The following is a 21,235-nucleotide window of genomic DNA, read 5'->3' on the forward strand; positions in this document are numbered from 1 at the left end:
GTGGTGCTTCCCTGCTTCTTGCATGCCAGCATCAGCACCGCTTCCTCGTAAGGATGAGGAGTAAAGCAGCAAGTGACCCCCTTCACCGCAAACCAAGGGGGTGCCACAGCCAGACAATCAACTAGATTCTTCAGATTTGGTAAAACACGCTGGTCAACGCGAAAGTGCCAGTCTCCCTGCTTCTTGCTCAAGACCCGCAACTATCATTGAGCAGTAGCAGCAGCAAGTACCCCTCTGCTGCAAACAAAGGGGTCAAACGTTTGTCGTCAATTCACTTCCAGGCAGAAAAACCATTTTCCTCAAAAGAAACAATTTATTTAGAATGAAACAAAATCAGCTCAACTGTGAGCGCATGTTTGAGTGACAGCTACTTTTAAGCTGTGTGAGCCATAAAAAGGGTATTCCTTTACTTTTCCAGCAATCTTGTGTACACAGCACAAAGCAAAGAGGTCATTTTTTTTCCACTTAAAACACGGGCATTGGCATCACAATAGCAGATACACAACTTTTTTTTTTTTTTTTTAAAGCTGCCATTTTAGTAAAATGCACAAATACTAAACAGATAAGCTTTCTTCCATCAAGAGGCCCATGTAAATTCCACACAAGCCACAGCTTCTCTTCCCAAAGGTCCATTAGAGCTTGGTATCCCACGTGGTTGTCTTCTGCAGTCCACCAGCTTTGCTTGCAGGAGGAAAGAAAATGTTATTTCAATACAAATGTATACGACAGATTTTCGCCTCCCAACGTTATACCACCCACGGGCACGAAACCTTGCAATGAAGTCACCTTCTATGTATAGATGCATAACAAGTAGTGCAGGGCTTGTTTTTGGACCGAGGTTAAACTAGGCTTACAGTATTGATGGTTATTCAACTTTCAGCAACAGTTAATGGGACACGTCAAAATAATTAACCATGAGAAAAATCAGCGGAATTTTTGACAATTCAGTTGACTTTCCTCAAAGAACATTTCCCGAAGGCAACTTATCAACAGAAATGTGAAATGTAGTGTTCACAAGTTTCTCTTTTGTTATTATTTTGCTGCATAATTCCAACAGCAGGCAATTCCAATATTAAAGAGGGCAAATCAAAGACACACCTAATATCATTTAAAACTGTTACTATTCAAGTAATATTTCTCATCCATAATTTTAACACAAAACTGCAGGAAGTTGCATATTCAATTAACCATTCAGTTAATTCTACAATACAGTCTGCTTTAAGCCCGATATAAAAATCATCTCGTCATTCCTTTTATAACTCATTGGAATACCTGTCCTTCGGTGCTATCTGCAGAAAGTTGTTAGAAAAAGGGGAGACAAGGGGGAAAGAACCCCAAAAACTCTGTAATTGTAGCATGGCAACGATTTTCTCCACTCTTTTTTCTGTTCAACAGGCGTACAGCAGACTCCCCATGAGTACTGCCCTCAGCACTGTTTGTCTTAAAAGCCAGGAACTACAATTTTCCAAGCCATTTTCCCTGAGTCCTCAGAGTTTTTGAACCTGTCTTCACAATTTTCACTGGTTCCTCCTTCCCATTAATACTTAAGGCCTTTCACCTCAGTTACCATCAACTAGATCGTTCCACTGCCAATGCAGGAAGCCTAAACTCTCTTCTTCACCCTCCACAGGAGGTTGAGCAAGTTGTCACCAAAGTATTTCAGCCTTTGACAGCCGTATAAAAAAAATAGGGTTAAGATTTGCCTGGCACATAAATCGCTTCTCCCTCTGCAATGCTTAAAAGGCTGCACCAGGAGTCATAAGCCAGGAGTCTGAAACCTCCAGAGCTGATGGTAACCTCAGTGCTCGTGCTGCACTCCCAGTCCACAGCAGACCGTGCACTAGACCGGAGCAAACAAAGCCACTGGCTAGCACCCAAGGAAGTTGCGTAAAGTTTCCAATTAAAAAAAAAATAATTAAATAAAATCTTAAACAAAAGTATGAGTCATTTGAGGTTCTTTCCCCAAAGCATAAAGCACAGCTACAAAATGATTCAGGAAAAGGACATCCTTTTTCCACATTAATTCAACAAACTAACTCGTGAAATATAGGAACATCAGCTGCACATAAAGTTTGAAGAAATACTGAGCTCTGACTAGAGCAACATAATGCCAAATACGACAAGAGAGCTGAATTCTGCTACATCTGTTTTGCTCTATACAGAAGTGATATTACAGATGGACTTCTACTTGCGCTCAGCCCTGGCCAAGGTGACTTTTAGTGGACAGCTACTCCAATGGTGCACACTTCAGAGCTTAAGAGAACAGCACAGCCACCAAAGCTGTACCAGACATGATGGCAGCACGTGGCCAAGTGCCGGCAAAAAATATTGCCAGTCAGCTATGTTTTGACATTAAATACCCTCAAAGGGTGTTAAAATCCTTGCTTACAAAACAAGAGCAGCAACCACAAATAAACCAGATTTAAAGAAGCAGGTACTCCGTTCAGTAAGAAACCAGAAAACCTGGAGTCAAATACAGCCTTGCCTGTTCCTTATTGCCCTCCAGTGCAGAGAACTTTGACTTACAAAAGCCAGTGGCAGGTACAACCACTGTTATTTTACGAGGAAGAAGGAAGTGCACCCAAGATGCTCCTCCTGAAAGGGATCCCACACCCCCCCAACTAGCTGTCAAGAGTTTGCTTTGACAAGCTGTGTTGACCCCAAGTTTCACGGGCTTTAAAAACAGGTGTCTGCTGTGTGTCAGCATAACAAACACTGTGCTTCACAAGTTGAAGTGTTGGACACAAACGATGTCAGTGCTTCTTTTTTGGTGTTGGACAGGTTTGAATTCCCAGCAGTTCAAGTTTCTTTCCTTTAAAACTCCGCACTTGCAAGTGACTCACGTCAGATGCCACTGGAGAACTCTCTAAATGCAAGAAGCACTCAGAGCAAGTTAGCAGCAGTGTTGATTACACGCAAACACACAACAGACACCTGCAAGAATTAAGACAGACATTCTTTGCAGTAAGTGGTAAATATGCTGTATCTTCTCAAACACAGTTATTTGCATTATTGGTGTCATTTCAAGAAATCCTCATTGTTAATAGCAAGATGAACAGCTGAGTTCTGCCATCTAAATCTACTACATTCACGTGGAAGGACAACAATCCAGAAATCCTGGATTTCACCCTCAAACACTTAAGAGCATTAAATGAGGCTTGTTTGTTTCCACTTTAAAAGAAAAGTAGCTCTAAAACCAAAATTTGTTTTCAAGATATGCTGCCACATTCGAGTTCTCAGTTCACTGCGATGCCTGGGACACAACATCTACTCCTGCTCTGAAAAAGGAAATCACACCTCACAGAAACAAGAGCACTCTCTGAAGAGTGGCTCTGTAAAGTGGCATTACAGAAATTCACCTCTCTGTGACAGCAAATCTCGAACAAGTACTGTCAAACTTGACAACTTCTGTATCCACAGAATACATTCAGTGCCTCTCCTCCTTCAGGTACTACTGGCAACCCATCCCACATCTGAATTTGATTTTTGTGTCATCTAAGTTGAAGCAGAAGTCAACTTGCCCCACAGCAGTTACCCATGGGACGCATCGGAGGATCAATGGAGGGAAGCAGCATTGTGTTTACATTGCCCATCTCCTAAAATGTGGCTAAGTGCAAGATTACATTCTGGCTTTAAGTGCAAGATTATATTTTAGGGCCTTTATATGGATACAGTCAGATTTAAACTTCAGTTTAGAAGCTAGCTGCAACAGCCTTGCAGTTGTTAAACAGTACGAGAGATCTGGATCCCTTAGAGAAAATGAACGACGTTCTCTGGGAAAAAGGCAAACTGCTTCCTCCTAGAATAACATGAAAAAGAACTCTCACCTCAGCATCCCAAACTACTTTTAAACTTCTCCAAGATGCTGAAAACACCTTGCTCCAGATTATCAGAGAACCATAAACCTCATGTAATGCCCACTGTACTGTACCTGAAAAGTCTCTAGCAGACAGCAGTTCCTTGCTATTAACAAAAAGGTAAAATGATAATGAGAACTTTTATGTAATTAAATTATTACAGAATTAAAACCATCTCTGGAGAGAAGCACACTTGCTCAGAGTTTGCACTGTGGAACCAGACCCCACTGTACCTGCAACTCTTTGAAAAAGGCAGTAAAAACAAAAAACCACAATATAACTAAAGTTATTCTTAAAGCACCTCCTTGTTTCTTGCATACCAGAGTAAGCACAAGACATTCATGGTTTGTAACAAAGTCCTCAGCAATTTACCAAACATTGTCACTGCTACAAACCCAAAGTGCATATATGGGATACAACAGAACTCAGAGAAATAGGAGAAATACACCTGTTAAAAAAGCATACCTTCAGTGCATGCATTTCGTGGGGCTGGATGAAATTATCAAACACCCAATAAAGGAATTCATGTTCTGCAGTGTACCCAAGAGCAGGTGCTGGTCACCTGAAAGAAATCAACCTCGAGCCATGCAACTCAAAGGGAAACCATTCAGGCTCCTGAGGAAAGGGATCATGCGTGCCAAAGGGCCGCTGGCCTGAGGCCGTCACAGAATTTCAGTGACTCAAAAATGAGTTGACACCAGTCCACTAGCAGGGATGTGGTTTTCCATTTAAAATACTGAGTGCTTTAAATCTGGTCTTTCAGGTTTGTAACTCTAGAGAATGAGCTATTGAACTTGCTTTAAAATACATGAAATGAAAAAAGGACACGAATCAAAATTACGAAGACGGGAGTTTGTTCTTCCACCCCCTCCCCCCGTTTTTTTCTTTTTTTTTTTTTCTTTTTTTTTCTTTTTTTTTTTTGTAAATCAAAGCAGGCCTAGCCTCCCAGCTATCCCCATGGATAAGGGATTCTCAAAACATCCTATTCACACTAATGGCTAACCAACCTTTCTGGCTTCTAACTTTATAGAAAAATGTAGTAACAGAAAAACGGGCAGGGAAAGTCACCTACAAACAAAGATCTAATTAAAAATAATGACAGGGCTGGCTAAGGCTGTATCCCATAGCACCTGGCACACGCTGGAGGGGCTGTGTGGAGGAGTAGGCAGGGTTGGGTACAGAACACGAGGGCCTTAGGATGCCCCACGGACAATGATCATGACCAGATAGTCGTCCTCTGATTTGGCCAGTGCCTTGGCCGTGGAGTCCAGGAACTGCTGGGAGAAGTCACAGGGTGGAAAGGCGTGCAGGACCCCGCTGTTCTCCTTGTCTTTGTTGCCCCCCACAGGGAGGCTGATCACCCCAGCAGCCTGCTTTTGCTTTAGGTAGGACACCAGATTCCTGAGTGGCCTCTGGGTGGAGGTTGTAGCGGCCTCGCTAGCTCCAGTTGCGGAGCGGTTGTCTGATGTGCCAGGCACAGCCAAAAGGATGGCGTAACCATTGGGGCCCGCCACTTTGATGCGGCGGTTCACCTCATCCAGCTTGGGCTGGTCCAGACGAAGACGCTGGGTGATCTTGAGCTGAGCTACTTTCCCCCCAGTAGCTCCTTCCACGAGGAGGCTGCTGGCAACTCCGAGGTCCCCCTGAAGCAGATGCATATTGGACGGGAAATTGCTGTTCTTCAGCAGAAGCATCCCCTGCCAAGCCAAGCACAGCTTGGAGGCTCCCCCAGCCTGCGACGCTCCATCCTGCTGCTGTTTCTGAGGTGGAGGTTTGAGCCGGGAGCCTCCGCCACCTCCTTCTGCAGCACGTTCATCCTTTTTGGCTGGACTTTTGCACTCCTGTGCGGCGGCTGCTGCAGAAGCACGATGCTTCCGCTCCCTTTCAGCGGAATTCTTGCGGTCGCGCTTTTCGTTCTGGCCCCGCTCCAGGCTGCCCCTGCGCGACTCCCGAATGGGTGAGGGCCGCTCCAACAGGAGCAAGCGGGAGGACGAGCGCTCTGGGTCACTGCTGTAACGCTCCCTCCCTCCAAGGAGCTCTGGGCTGCGGTCTGGGGGGGAGGTGGTGGCCAAACAGTGACGCTTTCGGGAGGAAGAGGAGCGCTCGCTGTCTGGAGAGCGGTCCAAGTGCCGGCCTCCATCCTCTGCCAGCCTCCGTTTTCTAGGCTGCTCCCTACTGCTACTGCCCAACTCCCGCTCCCCTCGGTCCCGCTCCAAGGACCAACCATCCCGACGCCGTTCTAGGCTTTCCAGCGGGTCATAGGCAGCTGCCCGGTTACTCCTATCCCGTACAGGGGGCGGGGGTGGCACCCACTCTGTTTCGGGATAAAGGTCTCTGTCACGGTCTCTGTAGAGTAACGGTGGCGTCCTGTCCCGGGCCCCCCGGAGGGGATCAGGTGGGGCCCCCCGGTGAGCCCCAAAAGCAGCTGCCTCTGCCACTAGCTCGTAATGAGCAGGGGGTGGCAAGGGCAGAGGCTGCAGGTAGGGCTGCTGGTACCGATGCTCAGTATCCGCAAAGTCCACGCGGAGCCGGCGATCCGGCCCACCCAAGGGAAAGCCTCGCATGTGGGCACAGGCCGCCTGCGCCGCATCCAAGCTCTCGTACTGGATGTAGGCCCACGAGTCACCTTTGCGGTAATCAATAGTGCGAATGGTGCCAAAACGATCAAACTCCCTGGCCAGGGCAGCAAGGGGCACCCAGGGCCCAAGGCCACCCACCCAAAGCCTGGTGGTTGGAGTGGCTTTACCATACCCAATCTTGATGGGGTTGCGCAGAAGCACCTTTCCTGACATGGCCAGCTTGGCCCGGTGCGCCATGTCCAGATTTTCAAATTTAAGAAAACCGTACGTGCTGGTTTGCCCACGACCCGGTCTTTTGATGTCCACCTCAGTGATGACCCCAAAACGGTCAAAGGCTCGGCGTAAATCTGTCTCGCTCACAGTGATGTCCAGGTTGCCCAGAAACAAAGTGCGGTTGGCTCTCTGGTCGTCCTCCGGGCTGATCTCCTCCTCACTGGCGGCTCCAGCACCCCCACCTCCTCCACGGAAGCCCCCGGCAGCCGCCACACCAGCCACCCGCTCCAGCCCATAGGCCGGCCGCACTCGCGCTTCGTAGAAGCCCCCGTAGTCCCTCTCCCTTTCCAGCTCCCTGGGCAGAGGGGGTGGAGGCGGCAAGCGGCCGAGGGCGAGCTGCTGCAGCCGGTAGTCTCGATAACCCAGGGCCCCGCCGCTGCCGGCGGGGGACAAAGCCCGCTGCGTCGCCCCGGCCGGGGGGTGCCGCACAGCCGCCGCCGCTGCCGCCGCGACTCCCACGGCCGCCGTGCCGTAGGGCGACTCCTTGTCCAGCAGCGCCGGGGAGCGGCTGCCACGCCGCCGGCTGCTCCCTCCGCCGCTCCCCACGTAGACGGCCTCGATCTTCAGCGGGCGGTCGTAGAGCACGAGGCGGCCGCGGGCGTGCTTGGCGGCGCGGGCGTCCTCGGGCCTGCGGAAGTTGACGAAGGCCACCCGCTCGTCGGCGGCGCCGGTGCCGGGCGGCAGGCGGCTGATTTTGACGCTCACGTCGCCGAAGCGCTTGAACTCGTGGAAGAGCCCGTCCTCCACCGCCTCGTCGCTCAGCGCCGAGCCCAGCTCGCTGATCTTCAGCGTCTTGTACTCCCCGCCGCCGCCGCCCGACTCCGAGGACGGGGCCGCCGCCGCCGCCGGGGCCCGGGACTCCCCCCCGCCGCCGCCCCGGCTGCCTCCGCTCCGCGACGCCTCCGCGGCTTTGCCTCCGCCGTAGCCGTGCCGCCCGCCCCCGCCGCCCGCCGCCGCCGCCGCCGCCGCCCCGGCCTCGTACTCGCGGCTGCCGGCGCGGGCGGCCTTGTCCGGGTGCGGGCCGCGCCGGCCGCTGGTGCTGTCTCCGGAGGCCGCCGCCGCCTTCCCGCCGCCGCCGCCGTTGGAGCCGCCGGAGCCGCTCGGCTTCTTGCCGCTCCGCTCGCCGCGCGCCGCCGCCGCCGAGGAGGAGGAGGACGCCGAGTCCTCGCCGCCGCCCCGCGACCGCTTGGCCTTGGCGGGCGAGCGCTCCTTGCCCTTCATGGCGGCGGGCGGCGGCGGGGCCCCCCCTGCGCCCCGGCGGCCTCCCCGACTGCCCGCCCGCCGCGCTCACGCACCCGCCGCCATCTTGGAAGCCGCGGCGGCCGCCGGCCCCGCCCCCTCGGCGCCCATTGGCCGCCCGGCGCCGGCCCGCGGCCCCTGTTGGCCGCCTCGGGCCCGCCGAGCGGAAGACCCGCCCGGCCCCGCGCTCTCCTCCTCGTGATTGGCTCGAGGAGCTGTCCGTCTGCGGGCCGGCCTCCCGCGCCCGCGAGGAGGGGGCGGGAGGAGCCGTGCCCGCACCCCGCCCCGCCCCGCCCCGCCCGCTCATTGGACGGTTAGAAAGCGAGCGGCCCTCTGATTGGGCGCGGGACCTGTCAATAGCGGCTGCCGGGCGGTGAGGGGACCGCCTCTGCTCGCCGCCCATTGGGCGAGCGGATCTCTTCCTTCTGATTGGCCTTATTGCCTGCCAGTTGTAGCGGCCCCGCCCCGCCCCTCCCCATTGGTCCACTCGCCCAGACGCGGGTTCCCGTCGTCCCTCTCCAGTTCTCGCGAGCAGCGCTCTACCCGCCCCTTCACCCCATTGGCCTCCGCTAAACCAGCCCGCGCTGCTCCTATTGGCCGAGCGCGGCGCCGCTCCCGAAGAAGCGCGGGCTGCGCCTCACGCCCCGCCCTTCGCTTACCATTGGGCGAGAAAAACCTCCTCGGGCATCTGATTGGGCGCGGCAGGAGAGCTTGCGGATAGGCTGGGCGGCTGTCAGTCAGGCGCTCTCCGCCTCTGATTGGCCTTTGCTCGGGGAGGGGGCGGGATCCCGGCAGGGGGAGCTCAGCAGGCGCCGGGCGGGGGCGGCTCCGGGCGGCCGCGGGGCTGGGGCCTGGCGGGGCCGGGCCTGGGTCCCGCAGGGAGGGGGCGGGGGGGCGGCAGGAAGGCCCCGGCCCCTGGGCCCCCTCCCCGCGCATTACCCCCAGTGGTCAGAGGTTGCACTCGATGATCCGTGGTTCTCTGATGTTCCCTGGCGCTGAGGGGTCCCCGCAGCTCCCGTGGGATCAGACCTCCCCCCGGGAACGTCTCAGTCTAACAGCAGAATCGGATCAGGCCTTAACAGCAGCCCGTCAGGCTGCGTTCCCCCCTGTCCCCTCACCTCCTGACAGGGACGGCGCGCACAGGCTCCCGAAACCGCGGGTGGGTTCTGAATGGTGGGTAAATGGCTGATAGCTAAATAGAGAGCTGGGAGGGAAAGGAATCGTGTTTGAGATGTGTGTTGAGCGTTAAAAAACGAGTTCCTCCTGTGTAACAGCACTGGGGTAACCTAACAGGCGAATTGGAGACAGACCCGCAGTGACAGCGGAGACAGCTCATGTGGATGTGATTATTGCAGACTGTAAGGGAGACTGATACAATTACATGGATGTGGGCAGCCAGATGAAGTGATACAAAGGTATGTGAGGGAGGGGCAGCACCGCAGGCACAGGAGAGCAGTGGGTGAGTGAGACACAGAGAATGGGCCAGGAGCCTGGCAGACAGGCTTATCGCAGCCGCTGCTCATCTGATCCCTGCAGCTTTCCTGGGGAGACACATGAGAAGGAGAAAACACGGCCACTTTTTATCCGATAGAAAAATCACTGCTCTGTCAGGGTGTTACCGTTTTACAGAAATGCCTCGCTTCCAAGGCCGGTGTTGCTGGAAAGGATTCTGGAGCCTGGGGTAGGATTGCCTCAGGGAGGAGACCTTGCCTGGCACAGCATGCTTTGGGGAACAGATTATCACGGTTTGAAATAAAAAGCAGCATCACCTTGTTTTGGAACAGACACACCCATGTTCCATGCAGGTACCCTCCCTGCCAGTACCTCTCCCGTGCATCCCATGGCGTCTGTCAGAGCAGAGGAGGCACTCCTTGGCCAGTCACAATAAAAAATATGGGGAAAATCTTATATTGACGTATTTGAGCTGCACCTTTGAGGCTACATCTGGTAAAACCTGGCACAGCTCCACAGGCTTGAGAGGAAATGCATCACTTTAAACAACTAGCGATAGAGACTTCTATCTGCCGAGGTTCTAACTGTTTCCTTGTGGTGCCTCAGGTTGCGAGCGAAACCCAAATTAAAATTCCACAGCTGATAAGTCACAGTTTAAGAGACACCTTGGAGGAGCACTGGGCCACATCGCTGAAGGGACAGGCTCTCCTGACCAGCATTTCATCTGATTTCTGTCCTCCAAGCCTGCTCCTTCCAAGCAGAGACATCTCCAGAGTTTTTCCACCTCTGCATCAGCCGGCAGCAGACTCAGACCCGTCTAACGTGCAGTTTGGCAGCACTGGTGCATTTGGAAGAGGGTTTTGGCAGTGGGGAAAGGCAACGCAGCACCCAAAATGAGCTCTGGAGAAAAGCACGCTTTGTCAGACCCAAGAAATGGTCCTGCATAAGCAGGAATCGCTCCCCAGGCCCAGGCTAGATAACAAGCACTCTGTCTGCATTTATTTACGTGTATGAATAATTAAGGAGCCAGATGGCCCTTGAGCCCCTGGCCTAGATAGAGACGTCTAATTACATTTGGTGTCAGTGGGAGTTGGGCATCGAGGTCCTGTCAAGCTGGGCTCATCCTGGACGATACTTGGGTGTTGCAGAACCGGAGAAACTTGCTGTTTTCTGCAGAAACCTCTCTCTAGAGCTTAAGCGTGCGACTCCTTCTTAAAGCCTGGATGGAGATGACAGCAGAGGAGCCAGTGAGCCTGATGGAGGAGAGGCAAAGAGGGCTCCCATCAGGATGCTGAGCCCCACAGCCTGATTGACGTGGGCTGAAGACGTGCAAGCATCTCAGCTGGGGAGGTGACTGCTTGTTGGCAGTTTTGCATTGAGGCAAGCTGCGTTTCTTCCTGGAGATGCACTTGCATCCCAGCTGGCCATTAGAGATGTCAAAATACATTAGCTTCACTTAGGTGAGGCTACAAGAGCCATCCCAGGAGCTCCTGCCAGCGCAAAAGCGAGCTGGCTTGCACCCTGACCCTCAGCACCACAAAAGGGAGGCAAAAGCTTCCCCCACACAGTCACTGCAGTTCTCACGATGGTCTCTGCCTTCGCCAGCAGCAAAAAAAAAAAAAAAAAGCTGGAGAATGTCCACCCTGCAGGATCATAGTGAGGTTTGGCAGCGAACTGTGAGGCAGCTCCCAGAACCTCAAGGAAAGCCAGGAGAGAGAGGGCTCCTTCCTCCAGCAGAAAAAGAGGTGCCTGGGGTTTGCTTGCAGCCTCCTGGGGAGCCAGCGTGGAGATGGGGGTGAGTTCAAGAGTCCTCGACCTGCCCCAGCTCTTGGCTCAGTTCTGTTGCGCCAAGTGGTGCCAGTCCCTGCGAACATCTCAGCCCTGAGGAATTGGCCTGGGCTTTATTCCTGGTTTGTGCTGGTGTGCTCGATGGGGAATGGTCCCTGTAGGGACTGGTCCCTCATTGCCTGATTTTCCTCCCAGCGCCAAAATCAATCAGGAGCACCCGATAGCTGCCCAGCTAAAGCCAAACTCTCTTCCCCGTGCTTCAGCCCAGCTCGGCACCACCTCGCGGCCTCTGAGGACAGCTTTTGCAGCAGCTCCCCGGGCAAGGTGTCCCCCTCCATGCCCCAGACCTAGCAGCATCTTCGAGCTCCCCTGGGCACCCCACTGCTCCCCAGTCCAGCCCCGCTGCCGGCAGAGGGCAGCGGCAGCCCAGGAATTGCCGGACGGATCCGTTCCCCGGCCCTTCTCCACCCTGTTTCGTTGCTTTTCCTCCGCTGCGCGGGTTTAATAAGTAATGAAGGAATTTATGGAGCCATTAGCACAGTAATTGTTCACTTTCCACCTAATAATCGGAGATTAATGGAAAGGGAAGAATAAACCCCAAAGTAGAGAGAGGATTCAGGCAGCATCAGGGAGCCAGGGCCACATCCTGCACCGAAGCCCAGTGCCCAGAGGACACCCGTCAGCGTCCAGCATTACAAAGTCTCGAGCAGCTGGGGCTCCTCTGTGCTCTTGGCGTCCTGCCCTTCCCTGTCCCCAGCTGCCCTCCTCAGGGACATGCTGGGGACAACCCCCCTCCTCTGGACACCAATGTCCACATGGAATGGAGGCGCCAGATGTTGGGGACCCATCCCAGAAGAACTCAATGTACCTGCACCCACGCCAAGAGATGAGACTCATCACTCTCCTGGCATCTTTAAGCACTGGGTCCTCCGCTCCAGCCATTGCCATGTCACTGCACGGCAGCATGCTGCCACGCCGCGACACAATGAGCCAGCACTGCAGCAGCTTTGCACAAGCTGTGTTCTGCTGGGCAGACAGCAAACAGGTGGCAGCTCCAGACAAGGAGGACTTCACATCACCCCGGGGCCCCAAGATGCCCCAAACACCAGAGATCTGGCTCAGTTTCAGCCAGGGCTGTCAGGCGCCTTTTGGGAATTTGGGCAGGGGAGGACTCCTCTTGGATAGGGACAGGGGAGGCCCCCACCCCTGCTGCGAGCTGTAATGTCACCACCAAGTGTGACGTGCTTGCAGGACGAGTGGCTTGCTGTGGAAGGAGAAGCAGTGCAAAGGGATGCTGTGGAAAGCCAGCCCTGCTCTGAACTGCTGGGACCTGTGGCCTTTCCCTGCTGTCCCAGTAGGGTGGAAAGCGCAGACACAGCCTGTGGCAGAGGGTAACTCTCAACCCTTTGCACAAGCAGCTGGGAAGGGATGAGCTGAGCAGCAGCTTGCAGAGCCCAGCACCTGCATGGGGGGACCACAGAGATGGCCCTGTGAGCCAGCCCGCATCCAGGCACCTCACACCTCTCCTCCACCCTCGTAAGCATCCTTACCTCATTCTCCATAGTGCCAAACACTGCCACGCACATACAAAAGTCACCCATCTCTACAGGCTCCGGGGTGCCCTGTGTCATATCTTCCCTGCTCCACGCTCCACAGGTGGGAGTGGAGAGCAGCGTGCCGAGCAGCATGTCCTCTCCTCTAGCACGGCCTATCCTTTCACAGCACCTCTGTCTACAGGCATACAGTTGAAAACACCAAATCTTCACAAAATGTTCCTCCCTCTGACACCTTCCCAAGCAAAAACGGTGTTGTGCTGAAAGGCATCACCCCTGCAGCAGGCGAGGAGGCCAGAAGGTGCCAGGGAGCCCTCCAGTACGAGGACACATGCTGACCACAAAACGCAGACTTTGTTTCCGTTTATCCTCCTTCCCCAGCCCATGCTACACATGGGCAACCTGATGCTGGTTTCTCTTCACTGTCACCCAGGGACTGGTTCCCACCTCCTCCTAAGCACTGCCTGTGCCTCGGTTTTCCCATGCTATGGGTTTTCAGAGAGGGCTTTTCCTGTGCTGGACAGGTGGGGAAAGAAGATTCTCCAACCAAGATAGTTCCCTCAAAATCACCAAAATGCCCCCAGCACCTCCCAGATCAGGCACTCCAGCACAGGTTTGTTGTGCCTCTGCACTGTTAGTGGGAAGAAAAGATGGCAATTAAAATAAATTAGAGGCTGGCAGCCCCATTTGTCATCAGGGAGCTGTTACAATCTGAATAGGGTGGGAACTCAGGCAGGAGACAATCAATAAAGCAGGGCTGTAAGGAGACACCCACCAACCTTCAGGCAGAGCCCCGAAATCAAAAGCCTGCCTGACTTTGCTATTGGAGCAGTGCTGGCCCTGAGGAAGGAAGGCGTGAGCTGAGTTCCCTCCAGCCCTTGGGTTTCCAAGTTGCAGCTGTGGGTAAGGCTTTGCTGCTCAAGGAGACCCTTTTGCACGGCGTAACGGGATCCTCTGCAACTTGGAGGAGCAGTGAATAATTCATGGGCTCTGGCAGATCACGCAGCCTTGGGGCAGACCTGGGATTTTACCCTTCCTTCAGCCCAAGATGCTCCTAGGAACAAGGGGACCTTCCTACTCCTGAAGCACTGGGGACTGAAAAACACTTTGGGATCTCAGAGCCAGTGGGGGAGCTGAAGCAAAGCGCATTGTGCTGCTCCCAGCTGTCCCAGTGTGTCACCTGCCACGCATCAGCCCTGCAGCAGCTTCATATCGTCCTCCTGGGGGAACCCTGCTGAGCGCTTGTCTCTCTCCTTGAAGGCATTTCAGGACCATTTCAATCCCGTGCATGTCCACCTCTCCTGGTCCACCAGCAGCTCCATTGGTTCCCCTCCAGAAGGGCCAGGCTCAGCCCTGTACCTCTGTGGCCATTCCCAGCTGCTGTGGCCCAAGGAGCAAAGATGGACAGCTCTCAGGCAGGCAGTTACTCCTGGGGGAGGAAAACTGCGATGAACTGGGTGGTTACACAGCAGGTGCCCTGGATTTGGCCTGCTGATGGACCCTGAAGGAAGATGACCTTGTTTTGGAAGCCCCAAGGGACCAGCACGTGGCTGCATGCTGCATCGAGGCAGTTGACAGGCACGGGGAGGTGGCTGGGAGCCACCTTGCCACCCCTGCCCCACATCTCCCCCTCTTCCACCCCAGCAGCCTCCATCCCTCCAACCTGCACTGGATCCCGTGGGTCTTCATCAAAAACCGTTCTGTACATTTGGTGCCTGGAGCTCCCTCAGCCATGGACTATGAATTCTTGCTAAATATATATTTAAGGGAGTCATGGGGATATTTTTAAATGACCCCTGAAGCTATTTCTGCTTAATCTCCCTCACTTTTCCTCTGTCTCTCTCCCTGATCTCCTCCGCAGAGGATGAGAGCTCATTTTCATCTCTCCTGTCTGGGCGACAAGGAGCCTGGCTGAGCGCAGACAAAAGCCAGTCCAAAAATGAGCAGACAGAGCTGAGAGAGAACAGCACCCGGGTCTGCTCCAGCCCAGAGCAACCAGGGCGAAAAACCCCTCTGCAGCCCTGCCCAGGTATGCAAGGGGCTTTCGGCCCCTCTCTGATCTGAGAGGAGAGGAAACCCAACCACTCAGCGTGAGACCCATGTGCAGTCCTGGTGCTGGGGCCAGCCTTCAGCCCACGCTCAAAAGCAAATACACCCCCGGCACGCTCCACTCACAGCCCTGCCCGCAGCCCCGCCACTTTCTCTCCACCCAGCCCAAGCCATTTCACTGCTCTGTGTCCCAGTTCCCCCACTGGACACCTGGGGGTAATCACCCGGCCCTGCGGCTGGGGGGCCCCGGTGCCTCCTGGCCCTGCAGCTGGAAGAGGTTATTTTCTGAGGCAGCCCTCAGGGGAAGGGCACTGGGTGTGCACTCACACACATGTGGATTTATTACACCTAAATGCTGCCAGGAGAGGCATACAAATGAGTGAAAAAGCCAAGGAACTATTTGTTTAACCCTTTCAGCCCCATGGCAGTCCCCTGCCCCATCCTCCTGCTGGTGCCCTTGAGAAGCTGCCCTTGTTCATCGCAGGCAAATGCTTGTTCATCTTCCCTGCAGGTGTGATTTGCCCTTCAGGCTCTGCCCATGGCCCATGCCATCAGTCCTGTTCACAGGCCATTAACTTCAGCATTGAGCTCTACCCCTCCCTCCCCTTTCCCCGACTGTTTCAGTTTGTGCATTTCTTAGATTTTTGCCTGACTCCTTTGGGTGGGTTTAGTGGAAGCAGCAGGATTGCCTGATGGCTTCCAGCAGAAAAGGGAGAAATGTTCCTCCTCTGTTCTCTCTCACTGACTCTCCATTGCTGTCTTCCCTCCCAGATTTCCTCACATGGAGCCCACCATTTGCTTTCTTACAGCAGTTCCCCTGCTGCTCAGGCACTTCCAGGTGCCTCCAGCCTGCGAGGCACAGACTGACCAGGCTCCCTATGGGAAATGCAGACAAGAGCAGGTAGTAAAGCAAGGAGGGAATCTAACTCCCCGAGCCTGAAGCAGGATTTAACCCACATCTGGACCATCCTGAGCGAGCAGCCTCATTCTGAAGCCTGCATTTCTCCAGTAAGATTTAACCATCAGGGTCCAGCCTGGACTTCTCACACAGACTCCCCCAAAGCATCCCACAAGGCACGTGGAGGAGCATGGACATGGGAACAGACGTCTCACAGCCCAAGGACACTCAGAGCTTAGGTTTTGATCCAAATCTCTCCAGAAAGCTTTATGAGACTCTAGTTGCTTTTCCCTGGTGCTTAATGACCTCGGGGGTAGAGGCTGCCAGTAATCAGGTTACCATCACTCTGCCGAGATGCAATAAGCGCTGCTGACACTCACAGTGCATTCATGGCAAGCTACATTGCGTGAGTTGGTGCAGCCTGTTTCTCCCTGGGTGCTTGCTACACATTGAGGAGTTTGGCACTGCAGTTGTTTCTCACACCTCAGTCAAAGGCAGACTTGAGCTGCTGCAAATATTTGTCTGCTTTCTGGAAAAAAAAATAATCAAAAATAATGGCTGAGAGATGGGACATAGGAGCTGTGAACAGGAGAAACTGCATGGCTTACTTCTTACCACAGGTCCTTTGGAAGCCCTCTTGTGCATTCAGTCTTGGAGATGCTTCACAAGCTGTTGCATCCACATTTCAGCACAGGACAGATCCAGGATCCTTCTCTCTTGGGAGCTCAGCAGCACCCACATACTACATACAACCCAGCACACCTGGTGAGAACAAGTACGAATGGGCTGAGATGCCCTGAAACACTTCTTGGAGGGGGGACCTCTGACCCCAGGAGACCACTGAGATGAGGAGAGGAGACCCTACAGCTTCACCACACGTTACACAAAGTGAGAAAAATCTTCTGCCGTGACCTGCACACAACCACTCTGCTTCCCCACTGCTGAGAGCTAGGCAGCCCCAGTGCTGCTGCTGAGGCTGGGACATCCCCAGGCCATGCCCACGGACCAGCCAGGATGGCTGCAGCTGCCTGCCAAGAGCTTCTGTGACAGAATTGCTTGCAGATGCTCTTGGTGCAGGTCCAGGACACCCTGAGCTTCTGCAAGCCAGACCTGGGCACGCAGCACAGAGCAGACCTGCACTGCCTTGTCCTGGCTCCAGCTGCGCTTCAACAGCGTTGCTGCAGGAGGCCGAGTGATGGAATGACAGAGGGAGAAAATGGTCTCCTTACTCAGTTTTAAGTGAGGGACAGCAGAATATTGTGCATGATGCTGTCACCTTTTACATTTCAGAGGAACCAGAGGTTGCTGTTGCCTAACAGCAGCATTTGGGGACATGGCGGGATGGAGCTCTACAGGACACAGGAACTCTGTGGGAACGACCCATAGAGCAGTACTGGAGACACAACCTCAGCTGGGGCACTGCAGAGCAGGGAGGTCTTTCCCTGAAGTGCCAGCACCCCACCGTATCCCTTCGTTGGCTCCCGAGGGAAACCCAAGTATGTAGGCTGTAAAACAGGGCAGTTCAGAGCCCTCAGTGTCCCCTCTACCTCACATTACTTTTCCTTCTTGCCCACTTCTGTCACCCGCAGGGTGCTGGGGTCAGAGGATGGCTCATGGCGAGCTGTGCCCAGCCACCCACATGTCCCCAGCACCACCCTGGGGACCTGCTCAAAGACTGAACACCACAGTACAGCGATGACAAGAGCTGGGTCTCAGTGAGGAGCTAGCATGAAAACCTACATCCTTTCTGCACCCAACCAGTTGCATGGAGAGGATGGCTCTTTATGGGATTCTGATGCAGCACTGAGCACCACATTGTGGGGAGGTGGCAGATGTGCATATTGCTGGGAGGTGACATTGCCACCACCCAGCATGGACAGGAACAGAGGGGACTGGTTTAAAGCCATATCCATCACTGCAACCCCACTGCAGGGTGTGAGATTGGCTCCAAGCTGCCCAAGGGGAGGTGGAGCCCACCCAGCACCTCAGCACCCAGAGAGGCTTCATCTCTGTAGACATCCCCAGAGGACCAGAAGGGTCTTGCCCAGCTCAACAACATGGTGAAAAGCCGTCCATTTGTGAGTGCCGCTTGCAAAAAAACAAGCATGCAAGCTGACCAAAACCAGGTCCTGTCTTGGTCATTCCCCTTGGCAGCCCTGCTGCCTCCGTCCCGGTACACTGGGTGCCTTCATCACTCTGAGCCAAAGATTCACGGCGAGGGCTCTCAGCTCACCACTCAGGCAGGCGCTGTGCTGCCACCCAGAGAAGGACTCCCAAGGACGTGAGCTGAGGGCGGTCGCACTGCAACTCGCTCTCCTCCATCAGCTGGATTAAGGACCATTTCCCACTTCTTCACCAAGGACAGTGGAGAAGGGCTGTGACCACATCAAGGTGACCAGCTCCAGGTTGCCAGGGGCTGACCTCCAGCACATGGAAGGGGAGGTGGCACAAACCTCCACGAGAGCATCACACACCCCAGGTCCCAGCCAGGGGCAGCTCTGCAGCCTTTACCCCCCCCCCTTCTCTCCCCTCCTCCTCCTCCTCCGGCCGCTTTCCCCACAGGGAGACAGGCAGCAGCTGAGATAATTTACCATTTAATGTGGGCAGATGGCTTAATTTAAACAAAATCAGAGAGGAGGGAAGCCAGGCTGTGAATGCCTTGATGAGTTCAGGCTGTTCTCCTTTCCCTCCCCCTCCCCTTTCTTCAACCTTTCTTCAGCAGCAGGTAAGGTCCCCAGTGCCAGGATCCAACGGGGCTGGATCCAGTCCCAAAGGCTCCTTGGGTCCCGTCATCCTCCCTGAGCTTCACTGTGTGGGAGGAAGAAAAAAAATCCATGTGCAGCAAAAGTCAACATCCCCCAAGCCCTTTTGCAGCTCAATTTGGAATACAGAAACCCTGGAGATCTTCACCTGGAGGGGCTGGTTTGGCTGGCAGCAGGTATGAGGGTGGGTAGAGGTGGTAGCACGGCCACCCAGAGCTTGTGCCCCAAGGACTGTAGGGACAGAATGTGTCCTGCAGTAGTGGGGATAGAGAAACTGCGTAGGCAGATTTAAGGATGAACCAGCTGTGGTGGGGAGGCTGTTGAGGGGAAGAAGGGATGGACGGAGACCAAAGGGACTGCAGCCCCTGTGCTGCACCAGGCTAAACCCCTTCCTTCACCTGTTCTGTTCCTTGAGGTCAGCCCAACGGGCAACATACCCACTAATCCCTTCCAAAACTCCCATTCAAGCTGTGCTCTGCCCAAGGCTTCATTGCGCTCCCAGCTCTTCCCCATCTCAGGGTCTTCCACCCCCAACCAAAGCCTGCTCAAGCTTCAGCCGTGCAGGTCCCATCTTGTGCCCTCTGAGCCCCTTTCATGGTGAGGTCCTGCCTAGGCTGGAGCTTCCAGGGCTGAAACATCCCAGCTCCCCTGGGCCGCAAGGGCCAGCTGGGGTGGGAAGGCAGATCTGAGCTGAAACCATGGCCAGGGCCCACTGGTGAACACGGAGGATAATCAGCAAAGCTATCATCAAGCATTTGGTGTTCAGCACTGCTGTTTCCTACCAGGGTATTAACCCAGCACGGCTCCCTTCGCTCACCAGGAGAGCCAGGCAGCTAGCCCTGTTCCAGGCCAGCATCGTCGACCACCACCATCCCCTCCTGCAACCCTGAGAGGGGGAAAACACCCACAACAATTGCACCAACCCCCGTAATTTCCGGAACAAACACAGCGAGATCTTATCTGTCAAGAGACAGAGATTTTCCTATAATTACCCACATCCCCTATGCACATAACAAATCCATCTCGGTTATGCAGAGACTTTTCATAAGAGGTTGCATGGCCGTAGGTGATTGCTTTAAAAAGCTACCCACCCATGGAGTTGTGCTTTCTGTGCTCGTTCCCTCCACAGTAATAAACGCTAATAATAAAGCTTAGCACCACACAGCATTTCATGGCCTGTCTAATGCAGGAAGTCAAAGTGGCTGAACACAATGGTCTCTTCTAATCACAAAAATAATAATAATCCAAGGAAAAAGCCAATGCAGCCTTCTGGAGGCGCAGAGCATGGTCTGAAGGGCTAGCAGCCTTGATTTGGGATTTAAAAGCTGAGTCTGGGAGTTCAATGAGGTGCCCTCGGCTAAAAAGTGCATCGATGGCAGAAGCCAGGGCTGGGGGTTTGCAGCCCCTTTCTGCCCTCCCACCTGTGTCCATGAGCCTGCCTTGGGTTCAATGAGCTTGTGCCAAATGTGGCTGAATTATTCCCATCTCCCCCCAGCAATTTTCTCCACCATTACCCTAATTAGCCCCCCCCCCCCCCCGCAGCCCTGGCGGGTTGCTCAGTCGAGGCTGTGGGGGTCTGGGGAAGAGGCTCGGTGTTGGATCTGTGCAGAGCAGCTGCTTTGAACGGTGGCTGCAGGTGGTGATGAGCAGGGCTGATAGCCAGCACGGCTGCCTCACTGCCGCTGATCCGAATTTCAATCAGGTCAGGAGAAACCCATCCAGCTGCATCCTCCACGGGGAAGAAAACAGAAAACAGTCCTTGGGAAGCTACTGAGATGCAATTAGCAATGGGGCACGGAGGTGGAACATGGGGTAGGGTGGGCTGGAAGGTACCTGCTGGGGAGGTAGGAGAGTCAGAGAGAGTTTTGTTCTGCTCTCTGGACACCTGGAGCACAAAAGCAGCAAGGAAGTGTGGGGAGAGGAGCCAGGAGCAAAGGTGATGGGGCTGATTTGGAAGCTTCTCTTTTTCCTTTCACCTGGTGAGGTTTTGGTCAGGGACCATGGCCACAAGAGGCAGAAGAGCGTCCCTCCATGGCTCAGCTACTTGTTGTGGAAGTCAGGGATGCACCTCTTTAGGATTGCCTGTCTGAGCTGGCAAGGAGGGAGCATGGCAGCAAGGAGGGACCCAGGCACCTCAGGGACATGTGAGCCAGCTCATCACCTGCATGTCAGCTCATCCCTGCTGGCCTGCCATGATCCTGCCCAGCCTGTCACCCTGAGCCTGCCAGGGCAGTGCCAGCTCTGCAGCAGACACAAGGGGATTTGCATCGATTTGCCGAGAGCAGCATCCTTGGCACAGGCTCCTCCCCGAGTGGCCAGAGCTCCCACTAACCCTGGGGGCAGTGGCTCCCTCCTGGCTGCTGCCCACCCCCTGCCCTCCCCAGCCACCAGCAGGTCCCTCTGCAGTGTCCCGGCCCCGTGCTGCTCCATCAGAGGGTACAGAAGTTGAGTCCTGACCCATACACACGGTGTGGCTTTGAGAGCTGAGTCCTCACATGCTCATCACTTCCCTCCTGCTGGCGTGGCTTTTTGTTGCAACACAAAGCTGTTCTAAATGGAGAGAGAGAAAAGCATCTTTAGGACCAACCCAAGCTGTTTTACCGCAGAGGCTCATTGACTGCAGTAACACCTGGGCAACCCCAGAGGGACAGGAAGCCTCGCTTTGTCAAGCTCGCCTTGATCAGACAATGGAGCCAGACAGCAAAACTCTCCCTGTCCTCCTTCCCCACCATACACCTTCCTCTGTACACCTGCCACCCAAAAAGAGACAAATTTAGAAGCCCCA

The 21,235-nt window shown here is 54.5% G+C and overlaps 1 protein-coding gene and 2 long non-coding RNA genes across 3 annotated transcripts; all 3 read right to left on the reverse strand.

The window, feature by feature from the left end:
- Positions 1 to 293: 293 nt before the first annotated feature.
- RBM15 (RNA binding motif protein 15) lies at positions 294 to 8,050 on the reverse strand. The gene has a single exon (XM_038168250.2). It carries the CDS (start codon positions 7,928 to 7,930, stop codon positions 5,051 to 5,053), a length of 2,880 nt encoding a protein of 959 aa, XP_038024178.1. The 5' UTR covers positions 7,931 to 8,050; the 3' UTR covers positions 294 to 5,050.
- An 8,030-nt stretch (positions 8,051 to 16,080) lies between these two features.
- On the reverse strand, positions 16,081 to 18,194 carry LOC119713986 (uncharacterized). The gene is made up of 3 exons (XR_005261135.2): positions 17,922 to 18,194; positions 16,304 to 16,450; positions 16,081 to 16,217 (listed from the first exon to the last, which is right to left on the reverse strand). It is a non-coding gene; the product is annotated as an uncharacterized lncRNA (long non-coding RNA).
- Positions 18,195 to 18,286: 92 nt separating this feature from the next.
- Positions 18,287 to 20,469, reverse strand: LOC119713987 (uncharacterized). The gene is made up of 3 exons (XR_005261136.2): positions 19,872 to 20,469; positions 18,599 to 18,701; positions 18,287 to 18,496 (listed from the first exon to the last, which is right to left on the reverse strand). It is a non-coding gene; the product is annotated as an uncharacterized lncRNA (long non-coding RNA).
- Between the last annotated feature and the right edge of the window lie 766 nt (positions 20,470 to 21,235).

The sequence above is a fragment of the Anas platyrhynchos genome, chromosome 27 (genome assembly GCF_047663525.1).
Source record: "Anas platyrhynchos isolate ZD024472 breed Pekin duck chromosome 27, IASCAAS_PekinDuck_T2T, whole genome shotgun sequence".
Classification (NCBI taxonomy): Eukaryota; Metazoa; Chordata; class Aves; order Anseriformes; family Anatidae; genus Anas; species Anas platyrhynchos.